The sequence below is a fragment of the Gobio gobio genome, assembly GCF_949357685.1.
Source record: "Gobio gobio genome assembly, chromosome: 9".
Lineage (NCBI taxonomy): Eukaryota > Metazoa > Chordata > Actinopteri > Cypriniformes > Gobionidae > Gobio > Gobio gobio.
Genome location: NC_137115.1, coordinates 13,104,528 through 13,127,017, shown reverse-complemented (window position 1 = coordinate 13,127,017; position 22,490 = coordinate 13,104,528). Strand labels below are relative to the sequence as shown.

Sequence of the window (22,490 nt, the reverse complement as noted above, 5' to 3'; positions counted from 1 at the left end):
ATTATAATGCTATGTACATGACAGATTGGCTCTGCACATCTTGCACTTAATATTATTTTTCCTGATCAAAGTGACAGACATCACTGCGCGTTTTCGAAGGCATAATGAGAAACAACTTTTAAAAAAAAAATATGAGAACGAAACAATGTTGCTGCATTAATATCATCAATGCTTTTGAAAGAGATATAGCCTATCTAAAGAGAATATAACCGTCTCAAATAACCCAGAGTCGATGATGCCGGGCATTGCATGTGAGCTGAAACTGAAGAGAATGAACACCAGTTGGTAACGGCAGCATTTTTTTTTCATATTTTTAAAGTCGCCCTAGGGCGATCATCGTTTTCATGATCGATCGTTGCTGTCACGTTCGAGTACTCGAGTAATCGATCACTGTTGCCCATCCCTAATAAAAATTACCACATGTGAGCTTAAATGTTCAATTCTCTCTTTATATCAACTAAACTAACTTCATATATTTTACTTGCATTGACATAGTACGATTTTCCTTTTAAGTGTTCATCTTTCATAGACAGCTCTCTTCTTCTTGCTGTGTAATTTTGTTTAAATTCTTAATATTTTTCAATCATGTAATATTCTGCAGAAGAGGGAAATTAAATCTCATTGCGAGAAGTGAATCTCAGTTCCACAGCATGTGATTGGCTGTTCACTACTGATGTCACAGCTCCTAAACTCAGGATCAAACCCTGAGTTGACAGAGAAAGCTAATGTTTAGCATCATGGACCAACTAAGCCTGAATAGATTGGTTTGGTTTTGTCAATTTGAAACTAATCCTGTAACCCTGAGTTAGTTAAACTACCATCATGGAGAAACCAGGAGAAACATTGAAACATTCAGGGGTTTCAGTCCACAAAATAAACATTCACCATAGATTTAATGTGTTAACACCCCATGGTATTGTGGAAGAAATAGTATTTATTTATTTATTTTTTTACATTTTTCATCATTCATCTCAGGGTTCGTACAACCTTTTGAGAGTGAAACACAAGCACTTTTAAGGGCTTTCAAGTGCTTCACACATTTTTCAGCACTTAAAAGCTCTAAATATTATCCAATTTTAATATTATTTTTGTTGAACTAAAAGGTTAAAGGTATATGCCACTTTGTGGCAAACAAGCACTTTTATTTTAAAAAGACATGAAATTACCACTATAAACAGTAGATGGCAGTAGATTGTTAGACATTTCCACTCCTTAATATAGGGAAAAAATAGGAAGTCACAACATCTCATGAAAAACATGAGAGAACTTTTGTTCAAATTGTGACTGAATTACTCAGAAAACAAGTAAAGAATGCTCCTTTTAGTTCAGTATGATACTATAGAAGAACAACAGTATATTTTTGCACATTAATGTTGTTACTAAAAGTACATTTTATTTTCATATCAATACAAGCTCCGTGCTTCACTGTTACATTTTTAATAAACAAACATGTATTATTATTAGTAACTGCACTTATTAACAAAACAATGCAAAACAATAGTCATTTTATGATTAAATTAACTTGATGCAGTTTCCTCCAGCGCCACCAAATCAGGTGCTGGCACCACCATCTGTAGAACTTAGTGGCACCGGTGCCACTGCTCTCAAATGTTTGTCTGGAGCCCTGCCTTACAACAACATATTTTCAATGACATAAACAAACATTGCTTTAAAATAGTTAAGTGAACATTTAGTGATAAATTGAACAAAGGAACACATTAGTGGCAGCTCTTTTAGTTTGCATTTACGTTTACATTATCAGATTTTTTTTTGTGCCATTCATTTCTTTGTTGATAATGGCAATTTTGAATGACTACAATGCTTAACGAGTTAAAACATGTTGTACATGGAAACCTTTGCCACTCTTCACAGAGCATGCATACTAGGGGTGTGACGAGACACGAGATTGGGTTCACGAGAACGAGACGAGATTTTTTACATAGTATTTTTAAGAAATCATCAATGATGAAATGCATGACTAGAAAAATTGTTTGCAGGTGCATTTGAAATGTTTTAACTTAACTTTAACTTTATCTTGTAATGAATGTCATTTCAGTTCTACTGAGTATGAATTATCATATGCAGTAAAAGACAACTGACTGGCTTCTCTCCTGTAGGATTGTCTCTTCAGACCTTAGAACTGCACATGAGCTTCTTTTGACCTCCTAACTGAACTCCTTCCCACAAAATGATCATAGATATATTAAATGCCAACAATAACCATAATACCATAATCAAAGTCAATATTCAAAGTGCAAATAGAGACCAAATTTCTAGGGGTGCACCGAAATTTCGTCCGCTGGAAATGTTTGGCCGAAAATGGCATTATCAGTTTCTGGCCGAAAAAAAAAAACAGCCGAAAACGTAAACCGAAAATGAATGTCACCCGCCCCTCCCATCAGTGCGCAAGCGCTTATGTATCACTGTTATCACACGACGCGTCTGCCTATCAAATATTAAGCATTTCAGCGGTTTGAGAAGAAATAGAGACGTATCCAGCTGAACTACCCATTGTCAGAAGCGAAAATCCCCTTAACTACTGGCGCGTGAACAAAGGCCACTTTCCATTGCTTGTGCGGATTGCACGCAGGTATTTATATGCCCCAAGCAGTGTTGCCAAGTCGGCGGTTTTCCCGCGGGATATTTTTCCATGTCCGCGGGTTGAAGCGACCCCAATTATGTGATATTTAGACCCAGGAATGCGAATTTTAGCAGGCAACCCTGCCAAAAAAACACATATTTTACCCCCCAAAAGTATATAGCCTACTTTACATATAAGGACAAATAAGTTTGCCTTAGCACTATTTTAAACGTTTCTTGGGTTAAATTATGTGCTCGCACCCATTAATATTCATTTGTGTGTGCTTATATAAGTATCATTAACAGGGGCGTAGCACAAAATCCTAGGCCAGTCTCGAACATCCTTAGCCATTTTTCCATTGTCAGGCCAAACCATTCTCTTTGCTTAACCGTTCAATTCCGTGCCGATCAGGGCCAGCTGGTATGGATATGGTTTCATTTTCCACTGTGGGGCTGATAACAGCCACTCTTTGGAATGTAATACAAATATGTCAGTCGTTGCCTTGATAATGCAACAGTTTACTGATGATATGAGATGTAAACAGTGACCGCGTTATGGAGGATAATCGGATATTTCTTTTAATTGTATTATTAATTTGTGTTTATGCTTGGCCAGCTACAGAGAAACTGGTATCAGGCAACAGACAAGAGACCAATGCTGGGTGGTGACGTCACTACACTTATTCTACCAGCACGATTGGGCATGATTAGCCAACCGTGCTGAGAATTCCAGGCCGAGAATTTGTAATTGTCGTGCCAAACCAGGCTCAAGTGGAAACATAACTGGAACCATTCCTTAATGTTCTTAGAACCGTTCGGCCTGATGGTGGAAAAGCGGCTCTACATTCTACATCCAGGCATCAGTTTCGACAGGGGTGCACATGTAGAACACCAGCTGCAATGGTGCTAGGAGCGGACTTAAGTATTCAGACACCTGCTGCAAGTGAGGCAACTGACGCAAGCTTCTCCATGACCGGTCTGATCGAGGTCTTCTACAATGGACGCTGTAGCCTTTGACAGACATGTGGATAGATATGAGATTGATTTAACCAAGAACATATGGAGGATATTACACATTATGCCACTTATGCCGCTTTTCATCCTGTTATGCACTCACACTGTGAGATCATTAGTCCTTCCCATAGACCCACCAACAAGCACACACATACACATTCTATTCATTGTAATAGAGATTGCCCGAGAGCTTTATGGTGTTTTTTATCTACAAGTCAAACACCATTACAAAGCATACTTGTTTTATATTTTGAGGTTAAGCATGTTTCTCAAGTACTTTTGTTTTCTTCCTTTCCGATTCAGGATCATATTTCAGCCGAAAATTCGAAGGGAAAATAGAGATAAATTATTTATAAATTAACCCTGTTTTTCAGACCATACAATTGAGCATATCTTCCCACCAAATTAGTAGTGAAAACTTTACGTCAAATAAATTTTTTGGGGGGGGATATAACTTTTCATGAGATTCAACATGGTAAATTGCAGGTATTTCTACTGTAATTTCATCTGATCCTTGACCTGAGGGCTAATATCGTGAGCAACCCAGCCTCCACAAATCAGTGTCTTCAGTAATGGCGTGATCGTTGTGATGGTGATCGTTTCTTGCCCCAGTAATAGCGGATGGGGCTTTGGCTTTGGTCATGGCAGGGGGAGCTGGCTCAGGTTTCAGTCCAGTTCAGTGCCAGTGTCCAGGGCTAAAAATACCAGCCTCATGCTGCCTTACAGTATTGTATGGACAAGAGTCGCGGCTGGATGTATGCTGAGGTAGGAAGGGCTTTTGGTATAGTAGTTACTTTGCTGTGCAGATGAGCCTAGCAGAGGTTTGGAATATCAGAATGCCCAGAGGTGGGTCAGAACGCTGGCATGCGTGGATAATATTGGCTTATGAGTGCTGTTGGTTGGTTGTTTAGGATCACGTATTGGTTAGATGTTTGTCTTGACCTGACTTATCCATTGAGGGTTGCTGTAAAGTGTTCTGTGAAGACTCGTTGGAGGTGTTTATCTTGAGTAAGAGAGGTCATGCTGTGTAGATATAGGTCAGGCTTGGTTGATTATGGAAGGATATGAAGAGTCATGGCAGGGCATGCTGCCAAAGGGCAGGGGGCAGTACTTTGCCCAAAATAGACCCTCAGAGTTAGGGTTTGACCACCAGACTGGAGCTGTTGAAGGTGTGAGTGATTCATCTGGCTTTACAGGGAAACGCAGTCAGAGGTCTTTTACAGGTTCTGTCTGTCTTTTTCCCTTCACTTTCTTTCCACATCCACCAGGGCTGGGTGCTATGACAGTACATATTCTGTGTATCAGATGAGCATTTGAAATGTATACGGCTTCAAACTATTTTGTTTTGACGCATTGTGCCACTCGTGTCTGGTATAACTGGGTCGTTCATGGTAGCTAAGCAACGATTGACATTTTGAATAGTGCATATTAATATAGTATCCAACAGATGCGCAGTTGATGATCACGGTTTCTCACTTGAAATCGCTTGATTACAGACTTTGATTTTGATTTATTTGAACTAAAAATAAAACTGAAAAAATTCAAGTGCTGTGGTATTAAAATGTTAATAAACAGATCTCGCCAACAGACCAAACAGGTTCATACCTTCACATTGTTTGGTTCACAGTGTTAATATTTTACGCTCTCAAGATGTTGTGCAACCAATAGTTTGTCAAATAAGAGATTTTCTGTCAGTGTGCTTCAGTGCTTAGGCAGCAGACTTGTTGGGTCGCTGTTTTATCAAGCAATGACTTTGCATGCAGTGCTTGCGCACAAAGGCACCACACAAAGCTGATTTCTGACAAACTTCTGTTCTGAGTAGGTTTGGGTACCATTCACATTTTATCTGGTACCTGTAATTTGGTGCTGGTACCCAACGGTACGTTTTTTTGGTACTTTAGGGATGTTTATCTCAATAACTGTAAAGAAACTGCAAGTCATTTATAGAAGTGTTATTGACGTTATGCCAGAGCTGCCTTCGTCACTGTCTGCCATTGTCTGTGGTGTTTGTATACTGTAATATTTACCTGTAAATAGTAGGCTACTAGCTACTTAATTGAATTCATAAAAACAACCATTATTATTTACATTTTTTATTTATTTTTAATAAAATGTATTTCTATGAAATGTTTTTCTCCCCCTCCCACTTATTCTATGTTGTGTATTTTCTGGTAATCAAATGAAGACATAAAACATTAATTTAATCAATCTTTAAAAAAACATGGAAGAATATTTTTTATTTATTACTTAAAAAATAGTGTTAAAAACTATTTTGTTAGAGGTTGCACTGGTTGCCACCACCTCATCTCCCAACTGGTAAGAGCTGCCATTTGTTACATATGAGAAACATCAAATGGCAAAACGAAACGAAAGTTAAACAAAGCACGTTACTCGTTTGGGCCGTGCTGCAAGGACCATTTATCACCTTAGAGAAATTATAGACAGCAAAGCATGAGCTCAGAAATACACGCAACACCGTTACTACACAGTGAGAGGTTGAATTCGCCCAGTATTAATAACATCACAGCGAGATCTAGTGAGAAGTAGGGCTGCACAATATTTGAAAACTTTTACATTGTGACATTTTGTTTTTCTGCGATTTTTATATTTCGATATATAAAAACAATTTCACCAGATGATTTGAATAGCTCTATTTGAAAATAATTAATCATTCTAGGGGTGATTTTTGTAGGGGAGTGAATCTGCATATAAAATAATAAACAATAATATATAATGTCCTTTTAAAAAAAAGAAATTTAAACTACTTTTTTTTGGCACTTTAATGTGTCTTGACCGATCGCTGTTGCGCCTCAGTTAAAGCTGCTCGTGAACTGATCATCTCTTGCTTCTTGTTAATTGATGGCATCAAATAAACATGAATGAACCCCGAAATAAATGTTGTTTCAACCGCGGAAAGTAAGTACACACCGTTTTTCAAGTTCAAGTCCCCTGATGTTAATCCTCTAAGTGTGCGTTCACACTTGTAGTTCGGTTCGTTTGGTCCGGACCGAAAAACAAAAACAAACTCTATAGTCCTGGTCCGCTTCGCGTTCACACGGGCATTTTTAACAGCGAACCTAAAGTTACTGAACCAAAGACATAGGGATACGGTCACAACCTGATTGGTCAGCTTTTATGACGCATATTTCGTGACGGAGCTTGCTTACATAACATTTAAAACAATGCTGTGTGCTGGATTAAACGCGATCATTTTATGCATGTACATATGGTTTTATTTTTACCAGCTGAGAACTCACAAAGAGCTCATAAAATGTTCAAAACATTCAAAACCGCACCAATATTTTTTCTTTTGTATGCAGAAACGAAGATCTGCATATATTAATGAGGCACTTTACCTCCTCGTTGCTCCACGTTTGCCCTCTACTCATTTTGGATACACCGATCTTTCCCCGTCGTCAAATCAGCTGACTTGTAGCGTCGCATCTTGTGCCATCACGTCCTGTTTTTGGTTCGTTTACATGTCTTTGGTCCGTGTTGCGTTCATATATCAATTGAACCGCACCAGAGTTCGTTTGGAAGCGGACCGAGACCCATCTTTTTTAGCGGTCTCGGTCCGCTTGTTTGGTGCGGACCAGGGTTCGGATGGCAGCATTGACTTATGTTCAAATGAACCGCACTAACAGAGCAATCGCACCAGGGTTCGTTTTAATTGAACCAAACATGACAAGTGTGAACGCACCCTAACTCTCCTGACTGCTTCGGACCAAACTGCGGATTCGGCGTTGTGATTGGTCAGATCGCCTGTCATTCAAATTCGCGGCAAAGGGAGAATTCAGCATTCACGTGCTGTGTGAGCGGCTCTGTGTATGTGCACAGAAAACTGCGCGTGATGCTGGACTTGACTTAAAAACACATGCAAATGATAAACTTTCACTCCATGATGGTTAAACTTTGCAATTAATCCGTGAATCACATGCGTTCCGAACCGGGTGCAACTGGCCCGAACGGTTCAATTACGATCCACACAGATCAAATCAAAGATCGCTGACGTGGAAACCAGTAAAATTGAGAAATCAATATTTTTAATCCAGCCCTAATTAAAAAATGTCTCTGAAAAAAATAATAATAATAATCTGTTGCATTGACAGCATGAGAGTGTTTGTGTCGGTCTGAACAGCCCCTCATTCAAATTAAAATGTTTGTCACAGAATATTTGTCTTTGTGTATACAGGTCTTTTAAAATTTGGTCAAAAGGAGGTATGTTAGGATGATGCCTTAAGATGCTACCTGCGTAGGCAGCACTCTGTGCTTTGGAATCGAGCATATGTTTTGGTCTTAATGAGAGAGAGAGAGAGAGCATATGACTGGGGCTGATGAGAAGCTCATGTTATCGTTAAGTGTAGATGGTATGGTGTGACTCGATTTACACACGGTGCTAATGAGATGATGTGCAGAATGTGCTGGTTTCTGTGGAAACCGTCTCAATACGTGCTGTATGAAGTGTCAGAAGCAGTGGAGTAATGTGTTTGTTGTGGCCAAAGGTCAGAGCCAATTGATGGAAGTGCCTTTCTATGCTGTTTTCACGTTTGTCCTGTATGTCATATTTGTCTCTTGACATTTCTTTGTCATTTATAGATACTGACCGATTAATCAGTTTTACAGTTGTTTCCCCCAATATTTAAGCATTTTTCCATAATCCGGTATCGGGTTTGTGATATCGTATTCATCTTGTGGGCATTTTGAGAATTGCATGCAAGACTGACATTAAAGCACTGCGCTCTGAGGGGAGATAAGTCAACAACGGTGTTCACGGGTAAAATAACTTGCTCCCTTAATAAAAAAAACAACTTTTTTTAACACCCATTAAGATGTTACATAATGATATGTAGTTTAACTTGGAGATAAGAAATGAAGATAAACTCACAATCCATCAAGTCATGTCCCAATACATGAACATAAATGTGCAAATAATTGGTTTATAAAAATATATATTGGTTGATCTCTTGTCATTTCTGTTTTTTTTTCTTCTGATTGCTGCATTTTTCTAACTCTGGTGTGAGAACTTTTTAGGTAATGGTTACGATTTACACAATGTTTGCTATTATAATTGTGAAATACCATAGTAATATTTAAGGGTGCTTCGATGAGGATTGTCGGGGCAGATCACTGGATGCTGTATTTGCTGATACCGGTCACAGGTTTTATTTTAGGCCTTTTTATCATGTGGTGGTATTTATTTAGCTATTCCTTTCAATAAAAGCAATACAATTATTAAAATTAAGAGATGAGAAGGCATCATGAATTGACAATTCTTTATTTATTGGTGTGCAACATAATCCATTTCCTCTCATTTAGATACACAATTTAAAGTCTAAGAGTCAAGCTTCCATTTTTTACCTCTGTTTTATTCTCAAAGTCTTATAGTGAGAGTAATTTGTTAATATGTGTCAGGAGTTATGAATATGAAAACCGCGTCGGTACCGTTTGATTGTAAAATGAGCCTCAGCTGCTCTCATTCATAAAAAACTCCTCTATTCTCGTCACGAAGACTCGCGACAAATCAACATCCCTCAGGGCTTTTAGTTCAAAAGTGTGCAGATGAGGAGAAATATTGATAGATTCTCATATGTCTGTGTCAAATTTCTAAACAGAGGAGTATTTTTTTATTCAATACGCAGATGTAGCCTAATCATGAGCGATTGAGACTCTTATGTGTTGTTTTCAATTCATACTGGCAGCCAGAAGGCGCTCTGTGCACATGTAGTCCATATATGGTACAGACAGACGAAGAAGATACCATGTGCCATAATAGAAGTCCATAATAAAAGCTTCCTGAGATCGCAAAACATGCAAATAGAGACATTTGAAGACAATAAACACACAATCGTGACGATGTATGGTTTGTCTGTGTTCTTTATACCATGTTGGGTGTATTCATAATAGATTATATTTATAATGCAATAATGCTATTCGACATAGCTTTTATCAATATGCAGAATATTGTAAAATTATATATTTTCTGTCCGATTTTTTGATCCGAAGCCAAATGAGACCACAGAAGGTTATTTAAAACATCCCACTTGTGATATAAAGTCATTTTGGAGAAAAAACATGGTTTTAATCTTTATTGTATTTTTATTGTGTGCTAAGCTAACATGCTAGCTAGCCAATGCACCTGCCACCTGGGCAAATACGTTATTTTTATTAATAATTTTGAATAGACTGAAATGAAAAACCAACTGAAATATTTATATTGTCAACAATGGCATTTGAGGCACTTTAGAAGGTGAAGTGAGAATTTTGATCCTAAATGAGGTTTGAATAGAGAGTCAAAGACAAAAAAGAATAAGATAACTAGAGCCATAACCTGGCCAGAGAGGTGTGAAAGTGTTCTGGGGAGACTGAAACTGAATGGGCAGTTTGCACCTCAAAACAATGGAGACAATAAACTGAATGGTAGCCCAGAAGAGATGGCAATAAACATCAGTTAACTTTTTAGAGAAATCTCATGAATAAAATCACATGACATGATCTTGAAAAACATTTAATAAAATTCAGAGTTTTAGACTTATCATCTTCAGATTTGAAATATAACATGGTCAGACGTGGCTTCAGCTGTAGTGCACTTCTAGATTGCTAAAATGCCAACTCCAATTTTATTTTCATAAAGATATTTCATACAAATATATTTCTAATAACTTTACAAAACTTTGAAGCTTATTATAGCTATTTTTGATTGCAGAGCGTTTTTTATTTACTATAATCCCCGCTGTGGAGAGAACCCTTTTTGCTCTAACCGAGGTGCCTGGGATGCTCAAGTAGCATCGTGCCAGCTGGGCAATGTTAGAGTACTTAAGTGGCGTTCACACCGGAGAAATGCGCGTCTCTGCATTGACTTGACATGTAAATCACTCGCGCAAATTGCGTCATTCGCGTCCGGTGTGAACGCACCATTAGACCCTGATGTCTTCCACCAAGACAGTGGATCGCCGTCGGTGGGTAGCGGGGTCTCACTCTCGTAGATCAGCATTTCTTGTTGCAACATATTGCCAATGTCCAAGGTAGGCTTACCACCCCATGCGTCTGCGGCTGCGCCTTGGAGATAAACATTCCCAAAAAGATTGCCCAACACTGAGAGCGGTTTTCTCCTGGCACTGTGTCCCCATCGCCATGGCTGCTCCCTCCTCATCTTCCTCATAGCTTTCCTCCGCAATCGCTATCAGCTCCGCTTTTACTTTGTCACGTACCTCCTGCTGCTGGTCTCGTTCCAAATGAATTAGCCGATGGAAACGCGTGTCGAGGTAGCTAGCGGTATTAAGCGGCATGAATGCGTCTTTTTTGTGACTGTATCGCTTCTCGAGATCCGTTGAGATCTTCGCTAAAGATAGTCAACAAATAATTTTTTGTATTGTTTTTTAAACCCATTAGAATAGTAGTTTTAACATTCGATTAGTATTAATTTTTTTAATATTCAAATTGTATTCGACTACTGAAATTCGTTCCAACAGCCCTAGTTCATTCATATATAGACTAAAAGATTTGGGATTTAAAAATCGATATTGGTTCATCAAAATGAGAATTTGATTAAAATCAAGAAATCACAGAACTTCTGGGAGAGGTGGGATGTCTGAATTCATGGCTTGCTATCCTGTAACTTTCTCTCTCTTTCCCCTTCGTTCTGGTTATTATGAGTGTAATGCTGTATGTTTCTGTCTGTAGGTTTGAGGAAGTCCACTAAGAAGCGTAGTGAGTCTCCCCCAGCAGAGCTCCCCAGCTGTCGGAGGAGCACACGTCAGAAGACCACGGGCTCTTGCGCTAGCACCAGGTACTGAACCGCCAGCCTTTTCAATCCAGAACAGTCTACTGATCTAGAACATGCTAATAATGTTTGTGGACACCTTAAGGTGACTAGGCAGTTTGTAGATGTCTTATCATCTGATCAAGCTCTGATTTTTGTATATCCGCAGTCGTAGTGTTGCTTTCCCTTTTTGAATGATGAGTATAGACTACTACTACCACTATTTCCTTACACGCAGGCGAAGAATGCATGTGCTTGTTGGCCATTGGCTGTCGTTTTTGAAGTGTTTAAGTGCTACTTTTTTTAGTCCAAATGAACGGGAAGCCAGTTAATAACACAGTCTGCTTTTATCACCACTATTTTTTTGACGGTTTGTGTCACGGCCTATAGATTTGCAGTCTTTACAATGGACTGCACAGTATAAAGGTGCTAGATCAATGTAATTTTCACAGCACAACTTTCAAAACTGTTTTATAGAGTTTTTGTCTCTTTGGAAATATGTTTAGTTAGCTGAACAATCGACATGTTAAACAACAGTCAAACAAACAAGAACACGCAATTAAATATGGCACTACCCTGGCGTGTGACAGTATCAAAAGTTCATGTTGCAATAATTGCTGAAGCTTTTTTTCACTGTATACGTTATCACAATATTGAAATAAGTTACAAAAAAGGTGTTGTCATACTCTAATAGGTTTATCAAAAAGAACTGAACATTTAAATACAATAAAGCAATACACAAAAATGTATAAAGTAAACAAATGTTTCAAACCGATTAAAGTGCAAAAGAATTATAAAGAACAATAGGTAACACTTAACAGTAACACTTTACAATACGGTTCATTAATTAACATTAGTTAACTACATTAGTTAACATGAACTAATAATGAACTGCACTTTTAAAGCATTTATTTATCTTTTTTAATGTTAATTTCAACATTTACTAATGCATTATTAAAATCTTGTTAACATTAGTTAAAGCACTGTGAACTAACATGTACAAACCATGAACAGCTGTATTTTGATCAACTAACGTTAACAAATATTAACTAATGCATTAACTAATGTTAACTAATACTTCCTTATTGTAAAGTGTTACCCACTTTAGGTAGCTACATTTGCTACAGAAGTTGTTCTTAGTCATGTTAGCTCAGGTCCATTTAATAATACAGTTACAGCTTTTGATTTGAACAAAGTGTTATTAAATGTTGAAATTATAATTTTAACGAAGATTAATAAATGCTTGAAGTATTTTTCATTGTCAGTTTATGTTAACTAATGAATTGACTAATGTTAAATAATTGAGCCTTATTGTAAAGTGTGACTGAACAATAAAAAATCAGAACATATTCAATATATTGGCCATGTTGTAGTCCAGATTAAAATATAAAAATGTTTAAGTTTCATATAAATAGCCTTAAGTCTTTAAGTATTTTGTTGCTGTGATGAACAACGTAGGGAATACAAAAATCTGAATGGCTTTTTGAAACATTTAAATACCGTTCAGTAGCGGCTCCTTTGTTTACGGGGGTTACCGGGGTAACCGCTGCATTTCTGCTGTCCCATCAGTGCCATCTCCTGTCAGAGAGGGAATGCGTTTTCATTCAGTGCATCTCCTTCACACATTGCGCTTCTCATGCGCGTTGGCCTTGTTTACATCATTGCGTGTATACTAGAGCCCGACCGATAAAGGATTTTTAAAGCCGATACAAATATTTGGTGATTTAAAAATCCGATATTCCGATATATACAGGCCTATACAGAAACGCGTAAAAAACTTTCCCTTACATTAGTTATTTGTAGTGATTCATGAATCTCTAAAATATGATAATGCAATTTAAAAATTATTAATTTATATTATATATATATATACCGATATATATAATTATATATATTATATATAAAAAAAATTAATAAATTTATATATATATAAAAAAATATTTATCGGCCATCATAAATGCAGATACCGATAGTTTGAAAAATGCCTAATATCGACCGATACTATCGGCCCGCCGATATATCGGTCGGGCTCTAGTGTATACTATATGTATATGCAGTATACATATATCTTATTACCGTATACCGACACATGTCTAAACCTGACTAAGGTCTATTGTGTCTGGATCTGATACAAAGATGAGCATACAAGGGTAGTTGTTTCTTCCATATTAATCCTGTTCATTTTTTGTTTGTTAGATTTACTAGAACCATTAATCAGCCCCAAATGGGTGTTCCTGTTCAGTTACTTACTTTACTGGAACTTCCACTTCATCCTCATGAGTATTCTGGTGCAATGATGTGGATTGTCTTGCAGAAGAACTTTATAAATGCTTGGGAACCCAAAGACAATGTTAAATGACAGCTATAAAACTGATATTTCCGGTCCTGGATTTTGATTGGCTGAGGCATGTTCTAAGATGATATGAACAAGGGCTGTCCCAAGCATGGGTTTGGGTCCAGTGTGAGGCTGTGGAAGCGGGGCCCCCTCTCGGTCCTTTGCAATTTCTTTCTAGAGGAGGGGGGATGTGGTGGTGGTCACCCTCGGTCCGTTCGGCACGGGGCCCGGTGCGAATGCACCGGTTGCACTGCCCTAAGGATGGCCCTGCTCTGAACACACACCTGACACCTCAAAACATCAATAATTATTCAGTTTTTCATGTAGTGTATTTCAACCTTTGTTGATAAAGATTTGTGATTGTTTGGCATCGGTTTAGTGTAGTATGTATTCATATGCACATTTTAAAGAGTTTTTTAAAAAGTATTTTTTATTTTTTTAAACTCCTTTCTAGTCGGCGAGGCTCAGGCCTGGGCAAGCGCGGGACAGCCGAAGCTCGCCGACAGGAGAAAATGGCCGACTCTGACAATAACCAGGATGGGGCCAATTCATCGGCCGCGCGCACAGAGGAAACGCCCCAAGGGGCGTCAGGTAAGAGAGCAGTAGTCCCCTAAGATTTTACTACATATTGTATGTAATACTGTGATGTGTATGTTAAGAACACACTGATAGTACCTTAATACAGGCATGAAAATGTGTGTTTTATTCTACATCTCAGTCTCTTATACTCATTCTCTCTCTGCTGTGAAGCATCTAGCTCAGTAGCTGGAGCTGTTGGCATGACCACCTCTGGAGAGAGTGAATCAGATGACTCTGAAATGGGAAGACTGCAAGGCATGTTTGCTCCACCGATTCATTTTCTAAAAATACAGTTTTAGGCATTTGTGAAGATAAAGTAATTGTTCAGTGATGAGTCAAATTGTTACTCTGTGTTCTTTCTCATTAGTGTTATGTTTTGCATGCATCTCAACATTATGTGAATAGATTTATTATTAGACTATTGACTGTTATTGGGTTATTTAAAACATGTTATTTTTCTTTTTCAAAATGTTCCTTCTAAAAACAGTCTTGGTTCATTTGTAAATATCTTGACACTGATCAAAGCATAATAAAACAAAAACATCTAGTTGTGTGTAAGGTTTCATGTTTGATAATGGAACTCTACTCTCTCTATAGCTCTGCTGGAGGCCAGGGGCCTTCCTCCTCACCTGTTTGGCCCCTTTGGCCCCCGTATGTCTCAGCTGTTTCATAGGACCATTGGGAGTGGAGCTAGTGAGTGACCTTGACTGATGTTTGTGACATTTTTGTTGGAAGATTAAGTATTCATCTGCTCATGGTGTCCGTATTCTGTCGCCCTCTGTGCTTGCAGGCTCAAAGGCACAACAGCTGCTGCAGGGGCTGCAGGCTACAGGTGATGAATCCCAGCAACTCCAGGCTGCTATAGAGATGTGCCAGCTGCTAGTGATGGGTAATGAGGAGACGCTGGGAGGATTCCCTGTCAAGAGCGTCGTACCTGCCCTGGTGAGTACGCTACCTGCATCAGGAAATTCACCTGGGCTTCAGCATAAAGCCTGGTCCACCCTAGGGTTGGCTCGATACCACAGTTTTGGCTTCAGTACGATACCAGAATCTAATATCTCGGTATCGATACCATAGGTGACAAAAAGATAACTGGATTTATTTTTATTTATTTTTTTACTTTTCCTACTTCAGTACAAAAAGTGTCAAACTTTGACAAATTTATTTCTTGATGGTTTTATATTTTATAATATAAAAGTATCAAGAAATACATTTGTCAAAGTTTGACACTTTTTTTGTACTGAAGGAGGATTGTTTTTTTTGTTTTTTTATCCAGTTATCTTTTTGTTATTTTTATTAGTGTAGTATTATTATATCAGTAGTTAACTAATGAACCTTATTGTAAAGTGTTACAGTTTTTTTTTTTTTTTTTTTGGGCCCACTGTCTGACCCCTGAAGGCCGCTGTGTAATTCACACCCTGACTAAGACACATTAGGGGAAGCATTTTAATAATCATATGAATGCATATAAAAAAATGCATCGAATTTGAATGTGAATCGCCTCAAATCGAATTGGCAAAAAACGTTCTTGAATCAAATCGAAAACCTATGAATCGTGAATCGAATTGATTCGTTGCTTACCCAAAGATTCACAGCCCTAAGTTGTAATGTGTGTAAATTGATGTTTTTAAAGTTATTATTTACTTTAGGATGTTACCATAGACATTGCCCTACCCTGCCCATATAGTATTCATTTTATTTGTGTAGGTCTTAGAAAAGGTCTTACAAGGCCTTAGATTTGTGCTTTCTGATATTTATAATCTGAGAGAGATAACCAACTAGTCTGTGTCAGGAGTCGAGCGTCCACTCTTGCCTTTCTATTCTTACCCACATGTCCTGTTCTCCTCTTGTCTTCTCTTTGCAGATCACACTATTACAGATGGAGCATAATTTCGATATTGTGAGTATTAGGACTTCTGTGAGTGGGTGCATGTGTTTACGCAGAGACAGAAGATTGTGCAAGCCTATCAAGGCCAACTGCAGTGACTCTATCACCTGGCAATCATTTCTTCCATGTAGTCAGTCATTCAATTTTGAGACTTAAAATAGGAGAATAACCTAGTAACTTCACTGTGTGTGACATTTCTGCAGATGAATCATGCATCTCGCGCCCTCACCTACATGATGGAGGCTCTGCCGCGCTCCTCGGCTGTGGTGGTAGACGCCATCCCGGTCTTCCTAGAAAAGGTAAATGACACCTGGTTTTTATTTTTATTTTAAACCTTGGCTGCACAGATGGATAACATAATTAAAGGGGCTATATAAAAGAGAGGTTTTTCTTTACTTATTTGAAGTAAAGTATACATTTAGACATATGGAACAATGTGTTTCCCCCCTCAAAAACATTTGACATCACAACTATGAGCACATTTACATATGATTGCTTATATTTACAGAGCAACACCTAATCTGTGTTTACCGACTTGATTGGAGTGATATTTCACATGTGAATAAGTTAGACAAGCATGAAAATGTTATATTTAGAAGTGGCGTATTTTGTGTTTGTTGTCTCAAATAAATTTTCCCCTTCATTTTACAGCTTCAGGTAATACAGTTTATTGATGTGGCAGAGCAAGCCTTGACCGCCCTGGAGATGCTGTCACGGAGGCACAGCAAAGCCATCTTACAGGCTGTAAGTACTGGTGGTTTCTTGTTTCTTGAATGCTGTTTCAACCTAGTGTTAATTTCGTTAACAATCTCCACGACTAAACTGAGACGACATCAGCGTCATTAAAAAATTCTGACTATATTAACATGGAATATTGTTCACGAAAAATGCTGAGTAAAAATAAAAACCTTTTAAAAAATATTGCTGTTTTTGTCGAAAAAAATGAGGGGACACAATTACAGACTGTTTTTAAGTAGTCTCTGTGTGCTTGGGGTTGCTAGATGTTCGAGATTTTAAATCTACCAATCAGAGTTTTTCTCTTAAAAGGATGCATTTTCTGCCCGGTGTTTTACTTAAAGGGTTAGTTCACCCAAAAATGAAAATTCTGTCATTAATTACTTACCCTCATGTCGTTCGACACCCGTAAGACCTCCGTTCATATTCGGAACACAAATGAAGATATTTTTGTTGAAAGCTGATGGCTGAGAAAGGCTTCAGATAGGCCTCCATTGGCATTCAGTACATTTGCACTCCCAAGACCCATAAAAGGCACTTAAAACGTCATTACAAAGTCCATCTCACCACAGTGACTCTACAATAATTTTACGATGCGACGACAATAGTTTTTGTTTGCAAAAAAAAATCTAAATTACACCTTTATCCAACTTGTTCTTGTCTTCAGTGTGTGCCTCCACGGCGCATGCGCGAGAATGACGTAGCGGCGGAGTTCGGGAATCCATGAAATGCACACTTTAGCCCGATTTTGAGAATTACGCCGAGACCTAAAGCACGATCAATGTAGAATTCAACAGCTTAGATACCCGCGTCTTCCTCTGCTTGTAAACAAATCGCTTCTGGGTCATGTGTCCGAATGCCGGATCTGTGTAATATTCTCGCGCATGCGTCGTGGAGGCACACACGGAAGACAAGAACAAGCTGGATAAAGGTGTTATTTTGATTTTTTTTCCGCACCAAAACTATTGTCGTCGCATCGTAAAATTATTGTAGAGTCACTGTGGTGAGATGGACTTTGTAACGACGTTTTAAGTGCCTTTTATGGGTCTTGGGAGTGTAAATGTACTAAATGTAAAATGTATGCCAATGGAGGCCTATCTGAAGCCTTTCTCAGCCATCAGCTTTCAACAAAAATATCTTCATTTGTGTTCCGAATATGAACGGAGGTCTTACGGGTGTCGAACGACTTGAGGATGAGTAATTAATGACATAATTTTCATTTTTGGGTGAACTAACCCTTTAATCTTTGCAATCTGGCAAACCGTCGCACACGTTCTCTCTACACTGCGGAAGAAGCACTTATGATCTGAAAACAACGACAAATGTAAGCTGGAGTTCCATAGAGATATTCTGCTCAAATGAAAGTGTGTTCTGTCTCACACGCCGCTTGCGCTGTTTGCTGCAACTAAATCTGCGATTTAAACCTTTTTAGTGATGAACTGTAATCCAAACATGGGTCTCGACTAGGGCTGGACGATGTGACGTAAAATCAAAATCATTAATTGAACATTTTACCTCGATTGCGATTAATGAACAATTTTAGTTTTTTGCTTTTTTTGCCCTCATTCGCTGATTTTTAGGATGTAAGTTTGTACTTTAAATATGCTCAACTACTTAAGGTAGGATATTTTTTTATTTTCTAATGAAAGAGTGCATTTCTTATCTGGTGTAATTTTAAATTAATTGAAGGAAACTAACGTTGATGTTGGCTTGAGAGCCCGAACCTTGTGCAGAGCTATGACAAATGTCACGGCGCTGCCCACAGTGCTATTGTTCTGACATAACAGCTCTGTGGCTGAAGTTGTGACTCCGCTCTGTCAGTTACATCAAGTGCAGTTTGCAGGCACATGGAACGGTTCAGGAGCAGTTATCTTTGTTTATACAATCTGGATGCTCAAAATTACTATGGTAATTGCATGTTTTTCACAGTTTATACAGGTAAGTTAATCACCGTTCTTATATGCGCTGATACACACAGTGGCAGAGTGTGCAAGCCCCCCGAAGCCAGATCACTTTCACTTGCGTCCTCATGAAGTTTGTCAATTAAATGTGTTTAAAGGCTTGCCAGTTTGAACATTCAAGCTATTTTACACTATTCAAGAATATGGCAAACATCTCCGTTCAGTGCTCGTGAGCTTTTTTCTGTGACACAGAGAGACGAGTTGTTGTGTCTCTGACAACGCACGCGCCCTGAAGCCAGATCACTTTCACTTGCGTCCTCACAAAACTTTGTCAATTGTATGCGTTTTAAGGCCTGCCCGTTTGAACATTGAAGCGATTTAGACCATCGGATGTGTATTATGTTGAACTAATGCCTGATATATTGTGACACTCATACGGTCTGCACATCACGTGAAGATCGTGAGCAGAGAGGAGCGCAGAAACTCATTGTCAAAGCTGTCCTGTGATTTCTCACTAAAGTACCGTAGAAACTCAACAATTATAGCATAGATTTGTCTACCTTTTGAAGTAACCGTAACCACAGCTTCATAATTATTAGAGACTGTATGACTAATTCCCACACACGATCACCCTCTCATTAATGCATTCAAATAAATGAAATGTAGGCCTACTGTGCTAATTATCTGATGTACAACAAACAGAAATCTGTAAGAAATGTTATGACCCATAGACAATGACTGCTGAAAGGTAGCTGTTTCCTTCAAGTATTTTAAAATCACAAAGAAATGCACTTTTTCATTAGGGAAAAAATAGCCCACCTTTAATAATTGAACATATAGACAGTACAAACCATATCAGTGAACTATGAGGGCAAAAAAAAACAAAAAAGGGCAAATTAATCGTAATCGAGGTAAAATGTTAAATTGATTGAGATTTTGATTTTGGGTCAAATCGTTCCAGCCCTAATTTCAACCATTAACTCTTTAAGGCACAATTTATATTGAATACAATGTAATAACCACAAAAAAACTATTCTTAAGCCAGTTGATCTAATTAATTAGCCTTTATGTAAGCTGTCCCAATCATTAATACAGAGTGGACACAGCAGTGCATATTGTCTGTTTTATAAGAGCTTTGAATGTTAAATCTGTTCTACTGACCCCATCTTATTTATTATGGAAAATGACACACCACTGAGGCTTTGCTGTGTTTTTGAAAATGTCTCTTTTTAGGGAGGTCTAGCTGACTGTTTGCTGTACTTGGAGTTCTTCAGCATCAATGCTCAGAGGAACGCGTTAGCCATCGCTGCTAACTGCTGCCAGAGCATCACGCCAGACGAGTTTCACTTTGTCGCTGACTCTCTGCCCCTGCTCACTCAGAGACTCACACACCAGGTGATGAGCTGAAAGACACAGCAGACACCTCATTCACATTTACAACAGCAGATGAACAGACGTCATGTCTGGATCGGTAACACAAACATAAACACTCACAAGGACGTAAGCGTTATGTTTTCCATAGTGTTACTGGTGTGATTCACACCTGGTTGTCAGACAATAATATCGGCTGCGTCTACCTCAGATGAATCAGTATATTTATTATGACTTTTGTTTTACAGGATAAAAAATCTGTCGAAAGCACTTGTCTCTGTTTTGCCAGGCTGGTGGACAACTTTCAGCATGAGGAGGTGAAAAAGCATTACTCGCACACGCACAGCAAACCTTAAAAAAAAACCTGTCTGAACAATTTTACCAATGTTTTAATTTTATTAAAACAATCACTCACTTCATTTGAATTATCTCTTATAGTTTTCAGCAGTCCATGAACAGAAATTTAAAGAGGCCATATGATACTTTTTAATGTTTTCCTTTTCATAATTTGTGCATGTATAAGATCTGCAAAGTCTCAAAGCTCATGGTCTCCCACACATTTTTTTTTATTCCTGATTTAATCAGATTTTTAAAGGTTGATTATTGATTTTAAAAGCAGCAGCCATAATTTAAGTTGTAAGAATGAGAATTCAATGGATTCAGTTGAAGTCAGCGGCATGTGGGATTTTTATGTAATTCGAAATACATGTTCCCTTGTAAAGAATACTTTAAATCCTTTATTCTACAAGTACTATGAAATGTATCTTCGATTTCTTATCCATCTATGAATTTTGGATCAATTCTTTTTTTTTTTTTTTGCTAGACTATCTAGAGTTCATCGGATCTCCACAATTTGCATGGCTCTTGACCACTCTAGGCAAAAGTTATCAAAAATAATTTTGATATTTGAATTGAAGCGATTTATAAAGCATTTGTGAATCATTACAAACTAAGCACTAAGAACTTGTCTAAATTGACCGTCACTCAAAATGCTAAACATTTGTTCATTCAATGTGACCTGATTAACCGCTGTTCTGTGTCACAGAACCTGTTACAGCAGGTGGCCTCACGGGACCTGCTGACCAACATCCAGCAGCTGCTGGTTCTTACTCCACCCGTGCTCAGCTCCGGCATGTTCATCATGGTAGTGCGCATGTTCTCTCTCATGTGCTCCAATTGCCCATGCCTGGCTGTGCAGCTCATGAAACAGAGTAAGTCACTCACACACACACGTCCCGCCCTGCTGCCTGTTTCCAAAAAGACAAGAACACCAACACAGGAAAGAATGTGGTACTTCAGAGCAGTTTGTTTTGCATATATTCATCAAGTTCGACACTGGATGGATGGCATGTGGCCTGTTTTACGAACACATGTAAATGTACATTGTGTGACGGTGTGTTTTGTTTGTTTATAGATATAGCAGAGACCCTGCGTTTCCTGCTCTGTGGAGCATCTAATGGGAGCTGTCAAGAACAGATTGACCTTGTTCCCAGAAGCCCCCAGGAGCTTTATGAACTCACTTCACTTATTTGGTATGTCCTGTTTTCTTAAACCTCTCCTCAATCTGTTTGGTTCTGTCAGTGATATCTGATTAACATTCTCTGAGTAAACTCAGATTCAGTAGAGGAAACCGTAATGAGTGTGTTTGATTATTCTGTTTTATATCTCTGCTGTAGTGAGCTGATGCCATGCCTGCCCAGAGAGGGCATCTTTGCGGTTGATGCCATGCTGAAGAAAGGCAGTGCCCAGACTACAGAGGGCGCCATCTGGCAGTGGAGAGATGACAGAGGCCTGTGGCACCCGTACAACCGCATTGACAGCCGTATCATTGAAGTATGTTCAGCTAACTGCAATCAGTGCAGATGTAGTTAATATGGGTTACAGAACACCAGCTAATGATTTAGAATCATTATGCGATTTTATTGCTAACTTTTTTCCAGACTGCACACCAGAATGGAGAAGATGAGATAAGTCTGTCAACACTCGGTCGTGTCTACACTATTGACTTCAACTCTATGCAGCAGATAAATGAAGACACTGGCACTGCCCGTGCCATTCAGAGGAAGCCCAACCCTCTGGCCAACCCCAACACAGGTACACATGCCACACTCGCACTTAATAAAATATTCCAGATTGTTTTCAAGCCAATTTTTTTAAACTGTTAAATATAGATCAACCTTTTTTACTGTTATTAATAATTAAAACAGGAAAATATGGTCAAACAAATTAATTGCCGATAGTTAGGGGTGTGACGAGATTTCTCGTCGAGGTGAAAAGCTGTCTCGTGTCATATTGTCATGACCTGGTCATGAGGGAGTGTGAGGGTGA

The 22,490-nt window shown here is 38.5% G+C and overlaps 1 protein-coding gene across 8 annotated transcripts in view; it reads left to right on the top strand.

The window, feature by feature from the left end:
- Window positions 1-22,490, top strand: part of trip12 (thyroid hormone receptor interactor 12) — a 73,352-nt gene that overhangs the window by 25,863 nt on the left and 24,999 nt on the right. For 6 of the 8 annotated variants that reach the window (XM_079826048.1, XM_079826047.1, XM_079826045.1 and 3 more), the window contains 14 exons: window positions 11,275-11,380; window positions 14,143-14,279; window positions 14,439-14,522; window positions 14,865-14,960; window positions 15,058-15,209; window positions 16,132-16,167; window positions 16,359-16,454; window positions 16,807-16,899; window positions 20,025-20,186; window positions 20,411-20,479; window positions 21,208-21,373; window positions 21,577-21,694; window positions 21,839-21,995; window positions 22,103-22,256. In XM_079826048.1, the coding sequence (XP_079682174.1) occupies window positions 11,275-11,380; window positions 14,143-14,279; window positions 14,439-14,522; window positions 14,865-14,960; window positions 15,058-15,209; window positions 16,132-16,167; window positions 16,359-16,454; window positions 16,807-16,899; window positions 20,025-20,186; window positions 20,411-20,479; window positions 21,208-21,373; window positions 21,577-21,694; window positions 21,839-21,995; window positions 22,103-22,256 (1,626 nt within the window). The remainder of the gene's footprint in view (window positions 1-11,274; window positions 11,381-14,142; window positions 14,280-14,438; window positions 14,523-14,864; window positions 14,961-15,057; window positions 15,210-16,131; window positions 16,168-16,358; window positions 16,455-16,806; window positions 16,900-20,024; window positions 20,187-20,410; window positions 20,480-21,207; window positions 21,374-21,576; window positions 21,695-21,838; window positions 21,996-22,102; window positions 22,257-22,490) is intronic. The other 2 variants (XM_079826050.1, XM_079826046.1) reach the window with 1 other exon arrangement.